The sequence below is a fragment of the Arachis ipaensis genome, chromosome B10 (genome assembly GCF_059453495.1).
Source record: "Arachis ipaensis isolate K30076 ecotype BB chromosome B10, ASM5945349v1, whole genome shotgun sequence".
Lineage (NCBI taxonomy): Eukaryota > Viridiplantae > Streptophyta > Magnoliopsida > Fabales > Fabaceae > Arachis > Arachis ipaensis.
In genome coordinates, this window is record NC_142435.1 from 142,980,168 (window position 1) to 143,000,636 (window position 20,469).

The 20,469-nt window shown below is 29.1% G+C and overlaps 1 protein-coding gene across 2 annotated transcripts; it reads right to left on the reverse strand.

Annotated features, from left to right (window-relative positions):
• Positions 1–15,397: 15,397 nt before the first annotated feature.
• LOC107624193 (putative FCP1 homology domain-containing protein C1271.03c) lies at positions 15,398–19,651 on the reverse strand. Of its 2 annotated transcripts, XM_016326676.3 has the most exons (8): positions 19,499–19,640; positions 18,141–18,269; positions 17,347–17,839; positions 17,187–17,268; positions 16,929–16,995; positions 16,414–16,599; positions 16,241–16,304; positions 15,398–15,927 (listed from the first exon to the last, which is right to left on the reverse strand). In XM_016326676.3, exons 3-8 carry the CDS (start codon positions 17,681–17,683, stop codon positions 15,713–15,715), a joined length of 951 nt encoding a protein of 316 aa, XP_016182162.1. In that variant the 5' UTR covers positions 17,684–17,839; positions 18,141–18,269; positions 19,499–19,640; the 3' UTR covers positions 15,398–15,712. The 2 variants fall into 2 exon arrangements, with proteins under 2 accessions (XP_016182162.1, XP_016182161.1); XM_016326675.3 differs by lacking the exon at positions 18,141–18,269 and having other exon boundaries at positions 19,499–19,651.
• Positions 19,652–20,469: the final 818 nt, after the last annotated feature.

The following is a 20,469-nucleotide window of genomic DNA, read 5'->3' on the forward strand; positions in this document are numbered from 1 at the left end:
TAAGTAACTAATTAAAGCTAAGGTTCCAAGTAGAAGCTTTAGTTTGATCCCATTTATAATGGTGTATGTATGATTGCTTGCACGTGATATTTCCATGTAATCTAATAAGGTGTAGGGATCGGAGAATTTTATCATTATATTTGGCCTTCTTTTGTTAAGAGACTGATTAAACAACAAAGAAAATGACGTTTTATTATGTTGAAAATAATAATAGAGAATAAAGGTGTGTAGTATATCTATATGATCTCATCATTACAAGAAAAACGCGATTTATTAGCGACAATTTTTAAAGATTTTATGATAATTTTAAACTACTACTGAACGAATTCATTACACTTGGTTGATAGTTATGTTTTAAGAGATTGGCAAATGGATTTGTAACTCCATCCATCATCAATTGCTAAATAGCTAATTGATTTGTGACGGTTTATAACCAACATTTTTTTTTAATAGTTTTAAAAAATAAAAGTGCAGCATCTCTGCATAAGATTTTTAAAAAAATGTTAAACTACCATAATATCTTTCATTTTTTTAGGATTAATTATTCTGTCGGTCCCTATAATTTTACCGAATTTTCAATTAGGTCTCTATACTTTTTTTTTCCTTTTAAATTGGGTCTCGAAACTAATATTTTTTTTTTCAATCAGGTAAACATTTGATTTAATGGAATATTCCATTCCCAAATTAAAGATACCCTCAATTTTTTTCTAAATCCCTAATTGTGTCTTTCTTTTATTTTTATAAAGACAAAATTAACCTTCTCGCTCCTCTTCTTCCTTCTCTCTGTCTCCCTCCTCTACTCCCGCTTTTCCCTCTCCCACCCTCACTCCTCCCACCTCCGCCGCACCCCTCCTTTCCCCTCCCTCCTCTCCAATTCTATCCCGAGATCTAGATCTCTCCTTCCACCTCCCGAGCTCAACTTCGATGATCAGAACACAAGGGAAGGAAGGGAAGGAGGAGTTGGAGAAACCGTGGGCGAAAGAGAACATTTGAACGAAGTTCATCACTTTGGAAAAATTCATAGATGTCGATGCGCTGAGTAGCGGTGATGTTGACGATGAAGAAGGTCCAAACCCATGCGTTTTTCACTAAAGAAAAGCTCGGAGATATGCTGGATTTTTCACTAAAGAAAAGCTCCCATATCAATTGCGTCGATCTTCGAGACGGCCTCCGACACTGTCACCTTCAGCTTCTTCACCTTTATTGTAATCACGAGTCTGCTGCTTCGATCTAACAGAGACATTGTCGAATCCTTCTTCGGCCACCCTCCACACCTTAAGAGAGAGAAAGACAAAATGAGAGAGAGACGAAAGAGAGATTATCACGTTGTGGGGAGAAAGAAATTAAGGGGTCGAGGAAGAGCGAGGCGGCGGTGGGTGACACCATTGCTGCCATCGTTGTAGGAAGAGGTCACCGATGAGCTGCTTCCTTCTTGTTCATTGTCGGTGTTTGTCGTCTCAGATTCGATCTCTGTTCTGCTTCGTTTTGTTTACCTTTTTTTCTGATTCATTTTACTTCTGTTTTTATTTTATTTTACTTTTGCTTTATTCTACTTTTGTTTTTATTTTTGGTTTTGAATTGATTTTATTTCTGTTCAATGATTATGTTAAAAAAAATTGATTGTACTAAAAGATTCTAATTATGAGTTCTGATTATGTGTGTTTGCTTATAATTAAAATGATTATGTTTTGACAAAATTCTGCTTCTAATCATGCTAAAAATTTATTATGAAAAAAATTATGTCATGAAAAAAAGAAATTTGTTGGTAGAGGAAGAGTGGTGATGATAGAAAAAGAGGACAAAAAGATGGTAGAGGATGGTGAGGGTGGAAGAAATAATAATTAAATTTAATAAGGATTTAATTAAAAAATCTAATATGATATAGAGACCCAATTAAAAAAAAAGTATAAAGACTTAATTAAAAATTCGATAACTCTATAAAGATCGACATAATAATTAAATTTTTTTTATTATAACTTATTTCCTTTACATCGATTAAACTTAAAATACTTGCATGAGAGAAAACTAAATAATAGACAATACTAAACTTGTAGGTCATTCCAAAACGTTAACCATTATCATTAATCAAATTCTTGCAACAAAAAGAAACACATATTGACCCTGTTAACGTTCTCTTATAAGTAATTAAGATAAAAGAATAATGTCAAAGAAAAACAAAATAACTTTTTTTATTATCAGATCAAAGATTAATCCATCATACATCTAAAATCTGTTTAAAAATTTATCGCTAATCAATGAGTTGCTACATGTATAAGATAAAATTCAAATTCGCGATACTCACTTAAATGAACAAGTGAGTTAACTACTCGACCAAATTCAAGTTGGTTACAAATTTTATTTAATCAAACCTTATTAATTGAATAAATTGAATCATGATTAGATGTAACGTTTTTATATTAAAATTTATTATGTTACTTGTTTTATTTGACAATATTAAAATTTATGCTACTTGACTGATCACTTCGAAGCTCCAACAAGACGATCAAAACATAGCTCTGATCTCCACATTCTAATTTCTGGTATAGCCTAGAAATTAAAACATGTCGCTTTTAAATTTGCTTCTATTTTCTAAGAGTTGATTAGACATTAGATGATGTATGTCACATATATGTTGACTTATTAAGTAGTTATTAAGAATTCATTATGACGATGAACTAATGAATATGAACCTCCACATGTGGCACAATTACTACCTCAATTATGAACGTCCACGTGTTATTACTTCTTCCTCAATTCTAAAAAATAATAATCGTTTAAAGAAAAAATATGCTTATCAAAAGAATTAGGATAATTTACGCTAATAAAATAAATGGAGTAGTTTAAAATTACGGCGTAAATATCTTAAATTAAAATTGGTTACAGTTCTATCTTAAAATAGAATTAATACGCTATATATTTATATGTATTATTTAAGATAATAACACATGTAACAAATTTTGATTTAAGATATCTGTATAATTTTAAACTTTATTTTATTTTATTACCATAAATTATCCTTAATAATTAAATTATTTTATTGAACCCCCGTTTTACATATTATTGTATAGAATATTTGATCAAGAAGAAGAAAAATGACCAAAAAAAATTAAAGGAGACTTAGTTAAATTATGTTAAAAAATTATTTAACCACCTAATATTTTTATTCTACATAATTATTGATTGCAGAAATATTTTTATAAAATAATTATTTTTTCATACCAGTAACCATCAACTATAATAATTGGTGTAGTGAGTATGTGGCATTATATTAGAGAGATAGAGCTTTTCCGTGGCGCTAATAATAATGATGCATGTTATTATTCCTAGGAAGTGCTCAAAAAAGGGACCCTCTTATGGTGTGACTATTAAGCAACGGACACACCATGTTAGATTTGGGTTTGTATTAGCATTCATTATTATGAAAATATTGAACACATCCTTGTTCCCTTTATCACATGTATGTTGGTTTAATAAATTGCATGTTTAACAATCACCATTAATATCTTTTCCTCTTTCTTATTATATATTGATGGGATATGACGCTTTGAATTGGAAGTTATAATGCATGCTTGGTTATCGAATATGATATTATTATTATTATTATTATTATTATTATTATTATTATTATTATTATTATTGTGAGATCTGCTAATCAAAGTACACTTGCATTAAGATTATTAATATATAATTGAACATATTTTAATGGATAAAAAACGTTATTAAGCCATGGGAGGAAACAATTTACGCAATTCAGCCAAAATAAATTCTAATACATCATTCCACCAAATATAACTTTTATATAATTCGAATCAATAAAATTCGAATTATATTTACAATAATTCGAATTGAATCACATCGAATTACTCCCAAGCAATATTCGAACGTAGTTCGAATCAAATTGTATCGAATTTTGCAGGTATAGTTCGAGTTATATTAACTCGAATTACTTGGAGCACATGGCCTAGGGTAGTTCGAATCAAATTGATTCAAATTACTCACATTTCGAATTAAATGGCTAATTACACATTGTACAATAAGATACTAAAAAAAATACTATATAATATAAAAAATATATACTAAAAGAAGTATAAAATAAGATTATAGTAAATTAACTTTAGTATAAAATTATTAAATATAAATTAATTTTAACTCCTATTAGTACATTGAATTAAAAATAACATATAAAAATGTACTTGTATTTATTAAATTTTAATAACATATAAAAATTAATGACTTTTTAAATATTTTTTTTTATAATAGGAGTACATTTTTATATACTTTAAATACTTTGTATAAAATGTACTTGTATTTATCATACAAAAATAAAGTGTTGTGCCAATATAATAACATTATAACATTTTAAATCAATTTTTTTCTAAGATTTTAGATTAAAAACAGCACTTGAAAAAGCATTATTGGTATTTTAAAGCTAACTTAATTAAAAAAGATAGAACTGTATTTTTTAGGATTTTATGTACATAATTAGGCTAATTTTTTTTAATATTGATCAAAGATGTGTGTAACACTATATTATTTGGTTTCAAGTAAGTTTTACTCTACTATATTTTTTTTTACTTTTCAAAAGACACAAATCTAAAAAATTTTATAAATTAATTTAAAAGAAAATATCATTGACGTTTTATAAAATTTTATAATTCAAAAGACACAAATCTACAAAATTTTATAAAACGTCAATGATATTTTTTTTTAAATTAATTTATAAAATTTTTTAGATTTGTGTCTTTTGAAAAGTAAAAAAAAATATAGTAGAGTAAAACTTACTTGAAACCAAATAATATAGTGTAACACACATCTTTGATCAATATTAAAAAAAATTAGCCTATGTACATAAAATCCTAAAAAATACAGTTCTATCTTTCTTAATTAATTTAGCTTTAAAATACCAATAATACTTTTTCATGTGCTACTTTTAATCTACAATCCTAAAAAAAAAATTGATTTAAAATGTTATAATGTTATTATATTGGCACAACACTTTATTTTTGTATGATAAATACAAGTACATTTTTATACAAAGTATTTAAAGTATATAAAAATGTACTCCTATTATAAAAAAATATTTAAAAAGTCATTAATTTTTATATGTTATTAAAATTTAATAAATATAAGTACATTTTTATATGTTATTTTTAATTCAATGTACTAATAGGAGTTAAAATTAATTTATATTTAATAATTTTATACTAAAGTTAATTTACTATAATCTTATTTTATACTTCTTTTAGTATATATATTTTATATTATATAGTATTTTTTCTAATATCTTATTGTACAATGTGTAATTAGCCATTTGATTCGAAATGTGAGTAATTCGAATCAATTTGATTCGAACTACCCTAGGCCACGTGCTCCAAGTAATTCGAGTTAATATAACTCGAACTATGCATGCAAAATTCGATACAATTTGATTGGAACTACGTTCGAATATTGCTGGGGAGTAATTCGATGTGATTCGAATTACGTGTAAATATAATTTGAATTTTATTGATTCGAATTATATAAAAGTCATATCTGGTGGAATGGTGTATCAGAATTCATTTTGGCTGAATTGCGTAAATTGTTTAACGTTTTTTACCCTATTTTAATTAATATGATATTAATATATAATTGAACATATTTTAATTAAGATTATTAATTAAAATAGCATTTTTTATGGAGAAGTAATTTTTATATATTTAATTCATTGAAAACATTAAAACTTTATTTATTTTTTATATTGTTAATAATTCCTTTAGAGTATTTGTTAGCAAAATAATAATAATAATAATAATAATAATAATAATAATAATAATAATAATAATAATAATAATTGAAGCTGGATATATATAATCTTTTCATTAGATACTCACTGTGTGTGTGGGGTATCTGTCACGTGTAATTAGAATTATTGATAATATTGTAATAATTATCTTGTCATTGCAATCAATCTGAGTGAAAATATAATACTCTACAATAATGAATTTAGAAATATTTTAATAAGAGGCTTTCATGAGTTTCATCCATGGTTCTCTCATTTTCATCAGAATAAAAAGTTAATTAAATTTCTTCCATGTCTACCGAGCTAAAAAAAGAATTCTTGCTTTGTAACACCTACTAATGAAATCTCTGATAAAGACATATACTAAGGCAAATTAATTGAGTGGGGCAAAGCCACATAGTGCTTGTGGACTTTAGCATGTATGCCAATCTAGTATTATTAGTAACCATAAGAAAGTATTAAGTTTTAATTAAGGTCTAATTAAGGAGGCCTAAGCATGTGTATGGCACTTCATATATGCCACAAAAATGTTAAGATTTGTATTTTTATTTTTAGAAAAGTAAAAAATATAAAAATAGAAATCCTTAGGATAATTTTTGTTTTAATAAAAATATAGACAATTTGTCAGACCATCATGAAGTTGTAATTCACCAAATTACACCATTTTAGTGTAATGCATCCGCTCTATCACAATAACCAAATTAAAGTAAATAATGTATATAATAATTTCTTATTGTACTTCTAGTTATGTTCTTGCATTTGCGTGCATAAATTCAAAGGGACGTATTTTATTTGGCAATTTTTTGAATGTTTAATATAATGGGTCAGATTATTTTTTATTGGTATTAAAAATATATTATACCATGGATAATATCTTACAGTATAATGATTTTTTTGTTTATTTTATGGGATAATTAAGAGATTATCTATGATTAAACTCTTCACAATTAATAGATACAATTTTTTTGATATGAATAGTTTGATGGACATAAATATTTTTATTTGGACATTTTATTTGAACTACTGAGGTATTGATTGAAACTTTAGTATAGACTCGTGAACGTATACTTTTGGCTAATTTAATTCGTTAGAAAAATAAATCAGTAGTTTTTTATATTGTGCAAGTGGTATTGATTGGATTAGCCCATTTTTCTGTAGGTTATATATATATTTATTTAATATTTTTTCTTGTATCTACTTCAGATATTGTATATGCATCTTTTCTTTTTATGGAAAACATTTTCTATATTCAATTTCTACTTATATTTTTATATTTAGGATCCGATTTATATGATTGATTGATGCTAATAGAAAATTAATCATTATAGTAAGAAAAAGATTGATTGAGAGGAAGAAGAAGAGAAAAAATCAAAACAAACATATTATTTGATTCGCTGACTCTCCAAAAAAAATAAAGTTTCATCGTTAAGTTTAAAATAAAAAATTTATAGAAAATTAGAATCACTACTAGGTAATAATGCATCTACATGTTTTTATTGACGTTGTTTTTTAACTGAAAGACCAAAAATAAATTATCAAAATTTTGAATTATCTAAACATATTTTATAAAATGATTAATACATTTTTGTTGTCTAGTGCAACAAAATCGAGTTAATAAATTAAGAATAGGTTTGAAAAAATTCTCTTTAATATTTTATTTATTTTTATTTTTATGATCAACAATAATAAAAAAAATCCGTTTATCATTTTGTACAAATAATTTATTCCATTTTTACAAAATAATAAAGGAGGACATTTAATATTTATTTGTGAATTATTAGTTGTCAATTCTTCCCTTTACCTTACGTAACATCCTGTTTCTGACAAATACTGTGTGTAAGAATATTTTCATGCAACACAGACATTAATTCTTACATGCACATTGCAATGTGTGTGGAACAAAATGGTGTTGTTTAATTTGATGTACCTCAAAACAAAAAGAAAGCAGCCACGCAAAGAGAAAAATTGGTGTAGAACTAATGGATGCCAGCGTTGAAGAACATGGTTTCTGTTTTGTAACATCACCGACCAACGTGATTAGTTGTAGGAGATAATAGTTCAGAAGAATTATTGCCATCATCTGTCATATCATATGCATTCGTTACTTAAAATGTGATACATTATTATAGGGTGTATGTTAGGATTAATTATATATTTTAAATCATTTTTATTATATTATTTTTATTTATATAATATTATAAAATTTGAGAAATAGTTGCATATACTTTTAAATTATATTTAATATATCTTTTGAAATTTTATTTTTGTTTAAAGTTTAACTATAATTTGATTGGTTAGAACTTTAAAATTATTATCATTTCATGTATTAAACATATATAATTAAAATTATTATATTATATAAAATATATAACGATTAAAAGATGATTTGGTCTCTACTTTTCCTATTTTAAAAGGTTAATAAATTTATTTTGATCCGATTTAAAAGTATAACTCACAATAAATCGAACTAAATATAATTGGGAATCAATTCGATATAAAATTTTATATATTAAAATAATAAATTTTATTTTTAAAAATTAAATTTAACAAATATTATATTATATTTATATCATAATAATTATTTTAAAATAAAAATAATATCGTATAATATAAAAATATTAATTAAAATATAAAAATATAACATAATATTATTAATTTTATTTTAAAATATATAATTTTATTTAAAAAAAATTTGAATTAGACCAAATGACTCGAAACGTAATTTGAATCAGACTAAAAAATAACTTCAAATAAAATGATAAATTTAAATTCGACAAAATATGCCCCAGATCCCTATCAAATATCAGGTTGGACCGAATACATAAAGCCATTATTAAAAAGACTTACTGCAATATTTAAATTTGCACATCTAAAGATAAGGATAGGGAACAAAAGGTTCTATAAATCAATAATAAGTTAATGACACATCGGGTCAACAAAAAAATTGGAGAAAATCATATTAATTGATTATCGAGTGGCAAATCATAAAATGCGTTTAATGTTAATCGAAAATCTATTATTCATGCAAATTATTTAGGGTTACCACAAATCCTAATTTTTTTAAATAAATAAAATAAATATTTTATTTATCAAAATACATAATTTATAATATTTTTATCAAAACATATTGTATTTTTTATCTTGTTTATATTGTAAACGAAATAATACTATACGTATTTCGTTTACAATGTAAACGAGATAAGACACGAAACGATGTAGTCGTATCACGTTTGTACACGTGGTGTGTAATGCCCTTATTTCGTTTACAGTGTAAACAGAATACGTATAGTATTATTTCATTTACAAAGTAAACATGTAAAGCAGATAAGATTGGAAGAGACCTATATTATATATATGCATGTCGTCCACAGTGACTGTTTACACTTTGTCACACCTATATTTTCAACTTTTCTCATATTTTTACCCCTTTCTAATTAAATTTTGGAATTACTTCAAGATTATGGCGTCTGCCGATAATCACGATACGGACATCAATTGACTGAACGCAACGTGGCACATTACTAGTATAGCCGATTTTGTTATGTTAAAGCATAGATGTATTGCCATATTTAGGGTATTTTTATAGAAGTAATATGCAGTATATGTTAGTCAAATAAATATATTGTTAGGAATGGTTTAAATGATAGAGTATGATGTTAGGCAAAATTTGAAATGAATTTGTTAGTTAATTGTTTAGTTAGCTTTGTTTTTCTTTAATCTAAGTTATTAAGCATATATTTATTACTTTAGTTATTAATTAGGGTTGTTAAATTTTTTTAGTAAACTTAACTAACTAACAAGATGTTTATGTTTATGTTTTTATTTGCTAAATATTTAAGTAAATGATTCTGTTTTTAATTTTTTATTATTTAAATTAAGTTATTAAGTTGATGTTGTACTTGTTGTTAGTTATTTAAGTAAATATTTTTACTTAACTAATTTATGAAGGAGATGGAAAATGAATGTTGCTATTAATTATTTAACTAAATATTTTTATTTAATCTCAATGCAGCCTTGATCGTTTAGAATCTATAATTAACAGGCCTTCCTGTAGAGTGACGTGTCGCCTCAGGTTGGTAAGGAAGAAAGACCATGACTCCGTCATCTCAGACTCAACAATTGCAAAGGCTATAGGAAGGATATTACTGTTACTGTCTTGTGCTACTACAATAAGCAAAACACCACCATATTTGCTATACAGATGCGTGCCATCGACGGAGACAAACGGCTTGCAATGCTTGAATGCCTCCACACAGGCAGGGAAGGCCCAAAATACCTTATCAAATATGCTACAATCACGAACCATAAAGTTTCCATCATAATACGGTACAACACTGATGTCACATATCGTTCTGGGACAACAACTCTGCAGTGCTTGCAATAACCTCGCCACCCTATTGTATGACTCCTCCCAACCACCGTATATCTGCGTAATTGCCTTTTGTTTCGCCATCCAAACCTTTCTGTACAAGGGTTTGAAGTGATAGCTTTGCTTAACTGCACCTTGTAGGACAGATATGCTGACGGATGGGATGGATTATATCAATGGTAGGATGACACGGTAGAAGAGACTGTTGTCCAACTGTTGATGGTCTTGAGACATGGTGTGCGCTAAACATGTGTGCACTCCTCCCACTCAACGCACCTCCCTAACGAAATAGAACAACCGTGGTTGACATGTACAGCAAGTATAACAATGTTAATTGAGAATATAGAAGACAACTAACTGGAACTTACCAATATCCGAGATTCTGTCAAAGAGCAACACAGAGACTTCAAGGGCAGCCTGCTTGATATTATCGGCAATGCACGTGGTACTTTAATCGATCTGACTCCACAACTCGTTACTCAGCATTTCTGCAAATGATGTTATAATTCACATCTTGCATTACTGCATCTCTGCTTTTGAATCTGTGACCAACTCAAAACTCCACACCACCGTCCAAGCTAAGTTGTAGTTGTCTTCACCCGTGTTAGAAAATGATTTTTTTCTTGCATCGCGTCTAGATCCAATGTATGATAGTGACTGGGTACAGATGACAGGGTCGGAATAGGCTGCAAGGCAGGCAGAAGATACTGACGTGATGGCTCGACCAGGGTCTCCGGTACAAACTCCTCCTCCTCATCATCTTTAGAAGAACCGCTCTTGTTGCTATCCGCAACATACTCCTCATCTGAATCCTCACCGTCAACGTCCATGTCTTCTATTGGACTAGGAACGTGTATCGATTTGGGTATGAGAAGTGGGTCATCCTGCAAAAAGTCCGAGTGGCCAGATCCACTGCCACCGACATCACCAACCTCCTCAAAAAGCTTCATCACTTGTTCTGCTATGTTTCTCCCATGGATGTCAAACAACAGGCACATATGCTCGTCCCCATGGAGGTAAAACAGACGAAACCGAAAAACTCCATTTTCTATCGGTGCTAGCAACCTATACCTCACATTTCCGATCTCTTTTCTCCCGCTACCACCGACGCCACTCAATATCAGACTCTTCAACTCGGACAAAAATTAAATTTACTTGTGGGGTACACAACAGAATGGGATTCTCACACTCAAATATCACTTCATTGTCATTATTTCTCATATGACAATTGGGATACACACTTACAACCAAATATCCACTACAACTAGACATTTTGACTTATTTTTGAAAGAAAAAGGTAGAGAAAAAGTAGTGAAATATTTGTCGAGAATACAAAAGATTGTACATCATTTTTTAGTTGCTGAAAATTTGTCATAACATATTTCGTTTACACTATAAATGGGATAAAAATACGATGTATTTTGATAAAAAAAAAAACTAAAAAATATATATTTTAGTAAATAAAATATTTATTTTATTTATTTTAAAAAAATTCCCACAAATGCTCTTTTAACCAATAAGCGCGGGAAAATCTCTCTCTTACTCTCTGCATAAAGTCCCACAAAATGATATTCAAATTAAAGAAATAAATTGGACGTTCGTTCTCCAACCATTAATTTTTTATTTTTATTTTTTAAAATTCAATGGCTATCATCTAATAGTTGTTGTTAAAGATGACACACTAGACGGTCGCTTGGTATAAATGATGGAACCAAAATTCTAATATTAAAGGGCTAAGTTTTTTTAATTCTAAAATGAAAAAATAGATAAATTTATACTAAATTTTAATTTTAATTTATCAATATATATATAATTGAAGACGGAGGAGGAGGACCACGGCTTACGCCGGCCCCCCTTTAGTTCCGCCACTGCTTGGTAGTATGATTGTGAATCCTAACTAACTGAAAACTTCTATTAGACCCCAAATTTATAAATCCTAATCCCCCTCCTAACTTGCAACTTGATGATAAAGCTTACAAATTTTGTGTAACCCCCACTATAAGAAATTAGGATTATCAGGGATAGTTACCAGATACATGCCTAACATACCAGGCTTAATACAATCTTAATAATAACAACTAAGAGGTGACAGCCAATGGATTTTGTAAAAATAAATTTTGATATTTTAGGAGTCATAGGTTCGTTTCTTTAATTCAGAGTCATGTTTTCGAACTTGAAAATTTTCAAGTGCAAAAATAGTCATTTAATCTTAGGGTTATAACGGTTTTTTTATACAATACACGACCAAAATAGTATAGATATATGATCCGATATGAATATGTCTAAAATAAACTCAATAATTTTGTACGTATTTGATGTGTCACATTTATATAAATTATTAGATTTTATTAAATAAAAATAAAAAATTAATATAACAAAAGAATATTAATGAACTTTAATAAATATAGAATATTTTAATACATAAATAAATATTTTTTAATATACAATATTTTAAATAATAATATAATATTTTATTTTTAAATAAATAAATATAAAATACATAAATACAAAAAATATAAGTTTTTTATTAATTAAGATTAATTATTATACAATAAAATTTTTATCATATTAAAATAATATTTTAAAATACAACATAAAAATATAACCGTGGGTACCCACATGGCCATATTAGTGCATATAACAGTGCATAAAATGAGACTATAAAACGAGAGTGTGTTTTTTATTATTTGTCAAAAATGAGAGTTAAAATTTCACTGCAGAAATAATAATAATAATAATAATAATAATAATAATAATAATAATAATAATAATAATAATAATAATAATAATAATATATTTTTAACAAAATTAACAGCGACAATGTTTTTAATTTTGTTAACAAAAAAACTGATTATTTTCATGTAATAATTAAAAGTAATACCGTCTAATAATTAATATTAATAAATAAAAAATATTTTTGTATGTAATATATACTTTATTTATATTTATTTATTTTAAAACAAAAGATTACACTTACTATTTTTAAAATATATTTATATATGTATACACTAATATGTTTTATATTTATAAAGTCTATCAATACTCTTCTTTTATAACATTCTTTGATTTTCATTTAATAAAATCTAATGGCTAATAAAAAATGACGCATCTAATGTGCACATAATTGCTGAGCTCATTTTAGACACACCCGATTTTGTTTCATATATTTCTTTTTTTTTTTTTTTAAAGTGGAGCTCAACACGTGAAGTGGAGCAATACAAAACGGAGAATAAAAGTCAAGCATCAACACAACAGGAACTTATATCCCCATGTTATCTCCGGCATTGCCATCAACAACCAAAGGGATTTGCACCGAGCCACTCCTTGTAGTTCAGAGAGTACATGTCAACAATCTCCTCCACTCCTTTACTCTTGTTCTGAAATAGTCTTCTATTTCTTTCCAACCACAAATTCCAGATAATCGCGCAGAAGCTCACCATCCATGCCTTACGATCCGCCTTTCTAGCTGTGACCTCAGTCCAACTTAGAAAATGTTCCTTCAACGAACCCGGACAAGACCATAATCTACCAGCATAAGATAGCCATGCGCACCAAACCTGCCAAGAAAAGCTACATCCTAGAAGCAAGTGGTGACCAGACTCGACACAATTATTGCATAATACACATAAGTTATCTTGTTGGTTAATAACTCCAAGTCGACTCAGTCGCTCCTTCGTACTGATTCTGTCAGTCAATGCAAACCAAACAAACACCTCCACTCTTGGGGGCACGAGTCCTTTCCAGATAGTACTTGTAAAGCTATAGCTTGTGATCTCCTCCGGGACCATGTCCGCCTGCATTACCTGCACAAATGAGTTAGTTGTAAAAACACCTTGTTTGTCATATTTCCACACAATTTTGTCCTGTCTGTCATATGCAAGTCTAACCAGCCTTAACTCATCAAGTAGCTGGTTCACAAGATCCAACTCCCATTGGAACAATTCTCGGCGCCATTGGAAGTTCCATATCCACTCTAACCCATCCCAAAACCCACAATCCCCTATCACTGATCCTACTTGGTTTGAAACAGAGTAAAGTCTAGGAAATCGATCTTTCAACAACCCTCCAAGTAGCCAGACGTCCTCCCAAAAGCGAGTTTCTCTTCCATTTCCAACCTCCATAGACAACCCATCAATCATCTTCTGCCTCAGTTCTTGACTCTTGAACTGTAACGGACAAATATCCCTCCATAGCCCCCTCCGCACTGTTTCATATATTTCTTAACAAAGTGATTAATCATCTAATTAATCAAATTTTTGTACCATAGAATAATCAAATATTTCATAGCAAAATAATCAAATATTTTGGCATTAGCATAATCAAACTTTTTATGAATATAAAAAATCATCCACTACTATATTTTTATATGGTTATTAGTATTCGGATTTGATTATAAATATAAATTTAGTTCAATTATATTATTTATAAAATTAATCATTTTATATAAAATTTTATTATAAATATAAATGTCTGAAATTTTATATTCTAATATATTATATACAAATAATTAATTAATAACCATTCTTTTTACATTTACCTAGAATTGGCAAACGAATTATTTGAGAATTTATTTTATTTTGGTTTTTCTTTTCAAATCAAACATCGGTGTCCTAATCAACCCACCAGAACTAAATTTTCAACTTACATATTTGAAATTTTATTTATTTATTTATTTGCTCATGTGATGTGAAAATCCAAAAAAAAACTAAAATAAAAAATTCGATAAATATTTCGGTAAATATTTTTTAAATTATTTATTTTGGTAATTATTATAATTTATTTATTTATTAAAATAAAAAATTCGGCCAATCACAGCTACATAAATTTAGCGCTCACTCCAGTAGACCAAAATAAAAAAAGGTAACCAAAATAAAATGACAATTCATCAACAGATTTTTTTTTCTTTTAATTGGAAACTGAACTTCGTTCATTGATGGAAACTCGCGAAGTTCAAGTATCACATGATATCTTTTTCTTTTTATTATTATTACAGAAGTATCCCGTTATATCTAAACATAGAACATAAAGCAAATATGGCGTTTAAAGTTTTAAATACAGTTGGTCTTAGTTTCTGTCAAATCATTTATCTGATTTATCACAACTCCCATATTGTTACAATCAAGAAAAAGATGCTGGAAGAGAGATCAAACAAGTCCCTATTTTCAATTTCAATCTTTTAATTTTGAAATTAGAAAATACTGCAAATGAGAAACAAGCCATAAGATAAAATAATAAGCAAAACTAAATTATCAGTAATAATGAACTATTCATAAATGTTATCAGTATGTTATAAAGGAATCATCATCAGCCATATAATAACAATACATTACTCATAAATCTAACTCTTGAAATTTTCTCCTCTATTTTTACCCGTGTACCAAACTAACCTTTAATTAAAGATTTTTACAACAATGTTATAGAGAACAAAAAAATAAAAAATAAAATCGAATGCTTCATGAAACAATTGTTGTATATTTGATGAGAAAAATCGAGACCCTTCCATATCTCCATTTGCTTTGAAAATATAAAAATATAAAATAGAAAATCTATAGGATTTGGATGATTCAATAGGAAGAATGCACTTGGTTGTTTAAGTTAGCAGAGACATTGTCTTCAAGTTGAGAAGCAAAAAGGCTATCAAGAACTTGGAGGTAGAAGTTCCAAGAAGGACTAGTTTTAGTAATTGGTTCTTGTCCAAATGGATGTTCCTCGACATAGTTTGGGATACTTTCGACATTCACCAATCCATTTAGATATTCTCGCAGGTCGCCTCCATCAGCTGTCATGAACCATAATCAGGTTATTGTTCAATTAGATTCGATAAGATCTAATCTACATAGCGGGATAAGGCTTGGTTATTGTTCTTGTTCTTACAGAAAAGAAGAAATGAACAAACACTCGCAATTCTCTAGATGCATTTTTTAGGCACCAAAATTGTAAACAATTAAAGAATGTCATGTTGCATTAAATGAGATTCAAGCCAAAAAGTAAAGAAAAAGCTAAAGAAAATGAAGGCCAATTAAGTGGATATGACAAAAACAAAAAGCAAAATCAAATAATTTAGTTTCTTTGCAAAGATTAAGGATATGTACCTAGTGAATTGTCGTCACTCTTATTCTGATAACTGAATGAAAGAGGAAAGACTGAGGTGTGTGGCTAAAACAATTGAACAAAATTTACTAAAGTAAATTAGGATTTAACATTGTAAGAAAGAAATTTGGCTTAAAAAGGCATAAAGAAAGCAAAGTTTGTTTTGTGTATGTACAGGATTCAGCAATGCTTTGTACGGAGAATCATCCAACAGCAATGTGTTCGATTCGTTGAAATACCCTTTCTCCCAAGGAAGATTAGGATAGCGTTTCTCCCAAACATTCCTCAGATCCTTAAACAACACCTTCTTGTGCTTGTTTTCCATAGTTCTGACATTGGTTCCTGTACAATGAGAAGCATCCTGCAAAAAGTGACAAATGTAGAATCAACTGGAATCCAAACAGGGTTTATCCCGGGACAAAAGTGACAAATAGTTGAAATATATTAAGAAATGCCTCAATTTCATGGTAAGATACAAAAATTTGGGAGAACTCCAGAGATGTGTATTTATGAAATCCACTTCTTTTGTATAGAAAGTAGAAAATAGAGAAAGGCGAAAAAGAAAAAGAAAAACAATTAACAAAGTGACAATTTACTAAATTTACTAAACCAAGAGAGCTCTCTGTAAGTCATTGAGAAACAAAAATAGAGAGATTTTGTAACCCAGAAAAGAGCTAAACAAATGCTTACCCAATAAAAGAGCAACTTCTCTTTCATGTCTGCCATTAAATAATCAAGGACTCGTTGAACATTTTTTCTGCAATGAAAAAGAAAATCAAGAAATCAGTTTAGTCTGTACTGCTGATTGTTAACAATCTACAATATGTCAAAAAGTAAAGAGGATGCATGTAATTCCAAACTTTATGGAGCAGGAAACAGGACATGCAAAACGAAAATGTTTACTTAATTGAGAAGTCAGATTTACTCAAAAAAGATGTCGAATAGTACTTTTTCCTCGAAGACCATACAGCAACTTCGAATTTCTCAAAGCAGAATTTCAGAAACTCAGTATAGAAGGGTCTCTGGAATACTGAAAATGAAAGACAGCATAATTAGTAAAACATGGATGAATATCAAAATATGCAGAATAATAGGAATCTTCACTCACTGGCTCGTCCTGCCACAATTCTGTCGGCTTTGTGATCTTTTGGACGAGGAGAAACTACATCTGCAAGCAACCCGTTTATATCAAGAATGAGAAGCTTTTTCTTCAAACATCCAATTCGTACTCCAGTCAGAGACATTCTAGAAAGTTTTAAACTAAACTCTCCATTTATGTCAGGAACAGATGTTGTCCTCGTTTCATCAGTATAAGAAGAAAATCCATTGACATTTTTTCTTTCATCCGACTCGGTTTCTCTTGTTTCTTCAATAGCTTGCTTTGAAATATTACAAACTATATTGCTGTTTCTTTGTATTGCATGAAGCTCCATCCTATTTTCCATTCCGAAAGAAGAAAACAGAATTGCAATGCAGGGATCAATATGGTTTCTATATACAAAACTAAAATCCAAAATGTTAGTCTAGTCAGAGTCCAAGGTCTTATTGCATCTTATATATATCACCCCAATCCAATGTCCAATGTCCATTGCCAATTGAACCTGCAAATATGAACAAAAATAACAAATAACGTAACAAAATTATATTCACAAAAAAGAAAATGATGGGAAGAAAGAACATGTGCAATTTAGTATAGTTTAGCATTACCAGTAATATATATATATATATATATATATATATATATAAGAAAAAGCTGAATATATTCCACAGATGATTAGACACAAACAAATAAAATCAAGTTTGCCACATTCTCTAACTCAAGCATTAAGAGCTGCATATATTTCATGGAATTTCACAAAGATATTTGAAATATCAAGCCCCAATGACAAATAGCAAGGATACCATTTTAAACAAAAACAATCTTTGCTTTATACTGTTAGCAACCTCCAACAAGTACTACAAGTTGCAACTTCACACACAAAGTCTTCATGCTCACTTGCACGTGAAGTTTGCTTGGTAGAAGGTTAAATGCTGGCATGAAAATGATGGAGAAATTTAGCGTCAATGTACAGCTTGATATGTTGGTCACACTATTACTCACATATTCTAAATCTTTAAAATCGAATATTCGTAGCAAATGATTTAAAACTATTAAATTAATCTTATCATCTGCCAACCTTTTGTATTATTGGAACATATTTTGTTCATAAAGTTTCAGTTTACACACCATCATGACAAATCGACTAGTACTATCTAGTATATATCCTATTGAATTTGCATTCCCTTTTGCTGTTAATTCCTTCTTGCCTATGTTTTCCTGATTATATTAGCAGACAAATCCCCATAAAATTGCTTTTTACGAAAAGTTAAATCCAAGAGAGGAACCTATACTTCCAAACTCTAACCTTGATTTTTGGTTAAGAAATATCGAATTCATAACATAATTTTACAGTTCATGCTTGTACTATCATAGTGCAAGAGAAACTAGGAAGGATTAGTGACTTTTTCTAGAAGGATAAAACAACAGATAAAAGCACAATATATCATGTTAATTAATCCATTAATCATCAAAAGGGTGCTTAAAATTTAAAGTATATTATATGGTGACTCGCAATAAAGATGTCTTTATATGAAGATGATAGCTAAGATGTGAACATGTATTATATCAAGCAATTTAGTTAAATATGTCAAATTATCTAATGGTTCTCATCTATCATCTTCACACAAAGACATCTTCATATGAGTAGCCACCAGATTATACATATATATATAAGGAAGAAAACATGAAAAACAGTAAACAAAAAGGGTTAAAGTGGCATCAAGACAGGACAGATAAACAAAATGTTATTCCAATGTCACAGTTCCCACATTCATGAGAACACAAATCAGCAACATATGAGTGATCCAATCTTAACGTCTAATTAGCAATTACCTTTTCATAATGTCTTACGGCACTCTTATTAAAGTTTTAAACATCTTTAACGGAATTAATACATTGGTAAATCTCAACTTAGTGCGGTTTAGTTGTCAATAAAATCAGGGTATATGGAAAATGAATTACAATATAACTACATATTTTCATATTTGTATGTTTTCAATTAAGAGTTTTTAGCTTTGGAAACCCTAAAGATTATTTGTGCGAACAAAATCCAATTTCAAGAAGCATTAAAATTGAGAATACAAAATATAAACTAATCCAATAGACAAAAACAGCGAGAAAAAGGAAGGGAAAAACAGAAGAACGTATGGAATTAAGATACCTATATAGCATGATGAAGTGTACTGGCAACGATGATTGGCAGAAGAAGAGGTAGTTAGGAAGAGAAGACGAAGGAAAGTGCATTGCAGGATCGGAGGGAGAGAACAAAGACGAGAAGTTGAAGCATTTGACTTGAGATCGTGGCGGAAAAGGATGAGAGACAAACAACAAACACCAACTGGTTTGGGCTTTGAGCTTGGGCCAAGTTCCATTAGTCTGAGCAATATATGGGCTATCAGATTGAATAAAAAATAGCTTGCTTCTTGGGCTGGGCCTCATCTGTTAAACATCTTAAATGGATGGACTTTTTGTCCAAGTAATTTAAATGTTATTTTATTACATTTTACTTTAATTTTTATAAATCCGATTATATTTATATTTAAATATATTGATATATATAAAATAATAAGACACGTTCTAAGGTGCTGACGGTGGTGATCATTATGTGATGCGGACCATAGGTATTGCAGGCGGATTTTGACGCGTAATAGAGTATAGTGCGAAACGGGACTCCGTGAATATGGCATGTGATGGAGCGTTGTGTTGTTTCATATATTTAATTACTAATTAGTGATAATGAAGTATTTAGATTAAAAAATGAGATGGACCAAGGGTTTTGGGCTAGCATACTTTTGTTTTTTTGGTAGAATACGAATTAAGATAGACAACTTTGCATGGCCAAAAAATAGAGATAGGTTGCTGGCTTTGAGGTGGAGTATTGGGCGTTGTGTTTTTGGAGGAAGGCAGCGGAACAGCAGGAAGGTAAAACCCTAAGTCTTTGTGAGACACAAGTGGAGAAAGGCATGGTGTTGTTAGCACGTACAAAATAGAAACCGCATTATCTTTCCTTTCAATTAGGTTATGATGGATCCTCTCAATCTCAACCCTCTCTCTATCTCTCACCGGAGAAGAGTGTCATCAGTCACCAGCCTTAAAGTCACGTTGGCCTGCTTCGAGATCTTGTATTCGGCT

What these genes read in the sequence shown, in the direction of transcription:
- LOC107624193 (XM_016326675.3), bottom strand. Translation starts at nt 17,683, where the DNA reads ATGGAAAATAGGATGGAGCTTCATGCAATACAAAGAAACAGCAATATA. An exon ending in AATTGTGGCAGGACGAGCCA is followed by an intron (nt 17,269 to 17,346) that starts GTGAGTGAAGAT and finishes TTTCATTTTCAG; the next exon opens with TATTCCAGAGACCCTTCTAT. An exon ending in GTATGGTCTTCGAGGAAAAA is followed by an intron (nt 16,996 to 17,186) that starts GTACTATTCGAC and finishes TTTTCATTGCAG; the next exon opens with AAAAAATGTTCAACGAGTCC.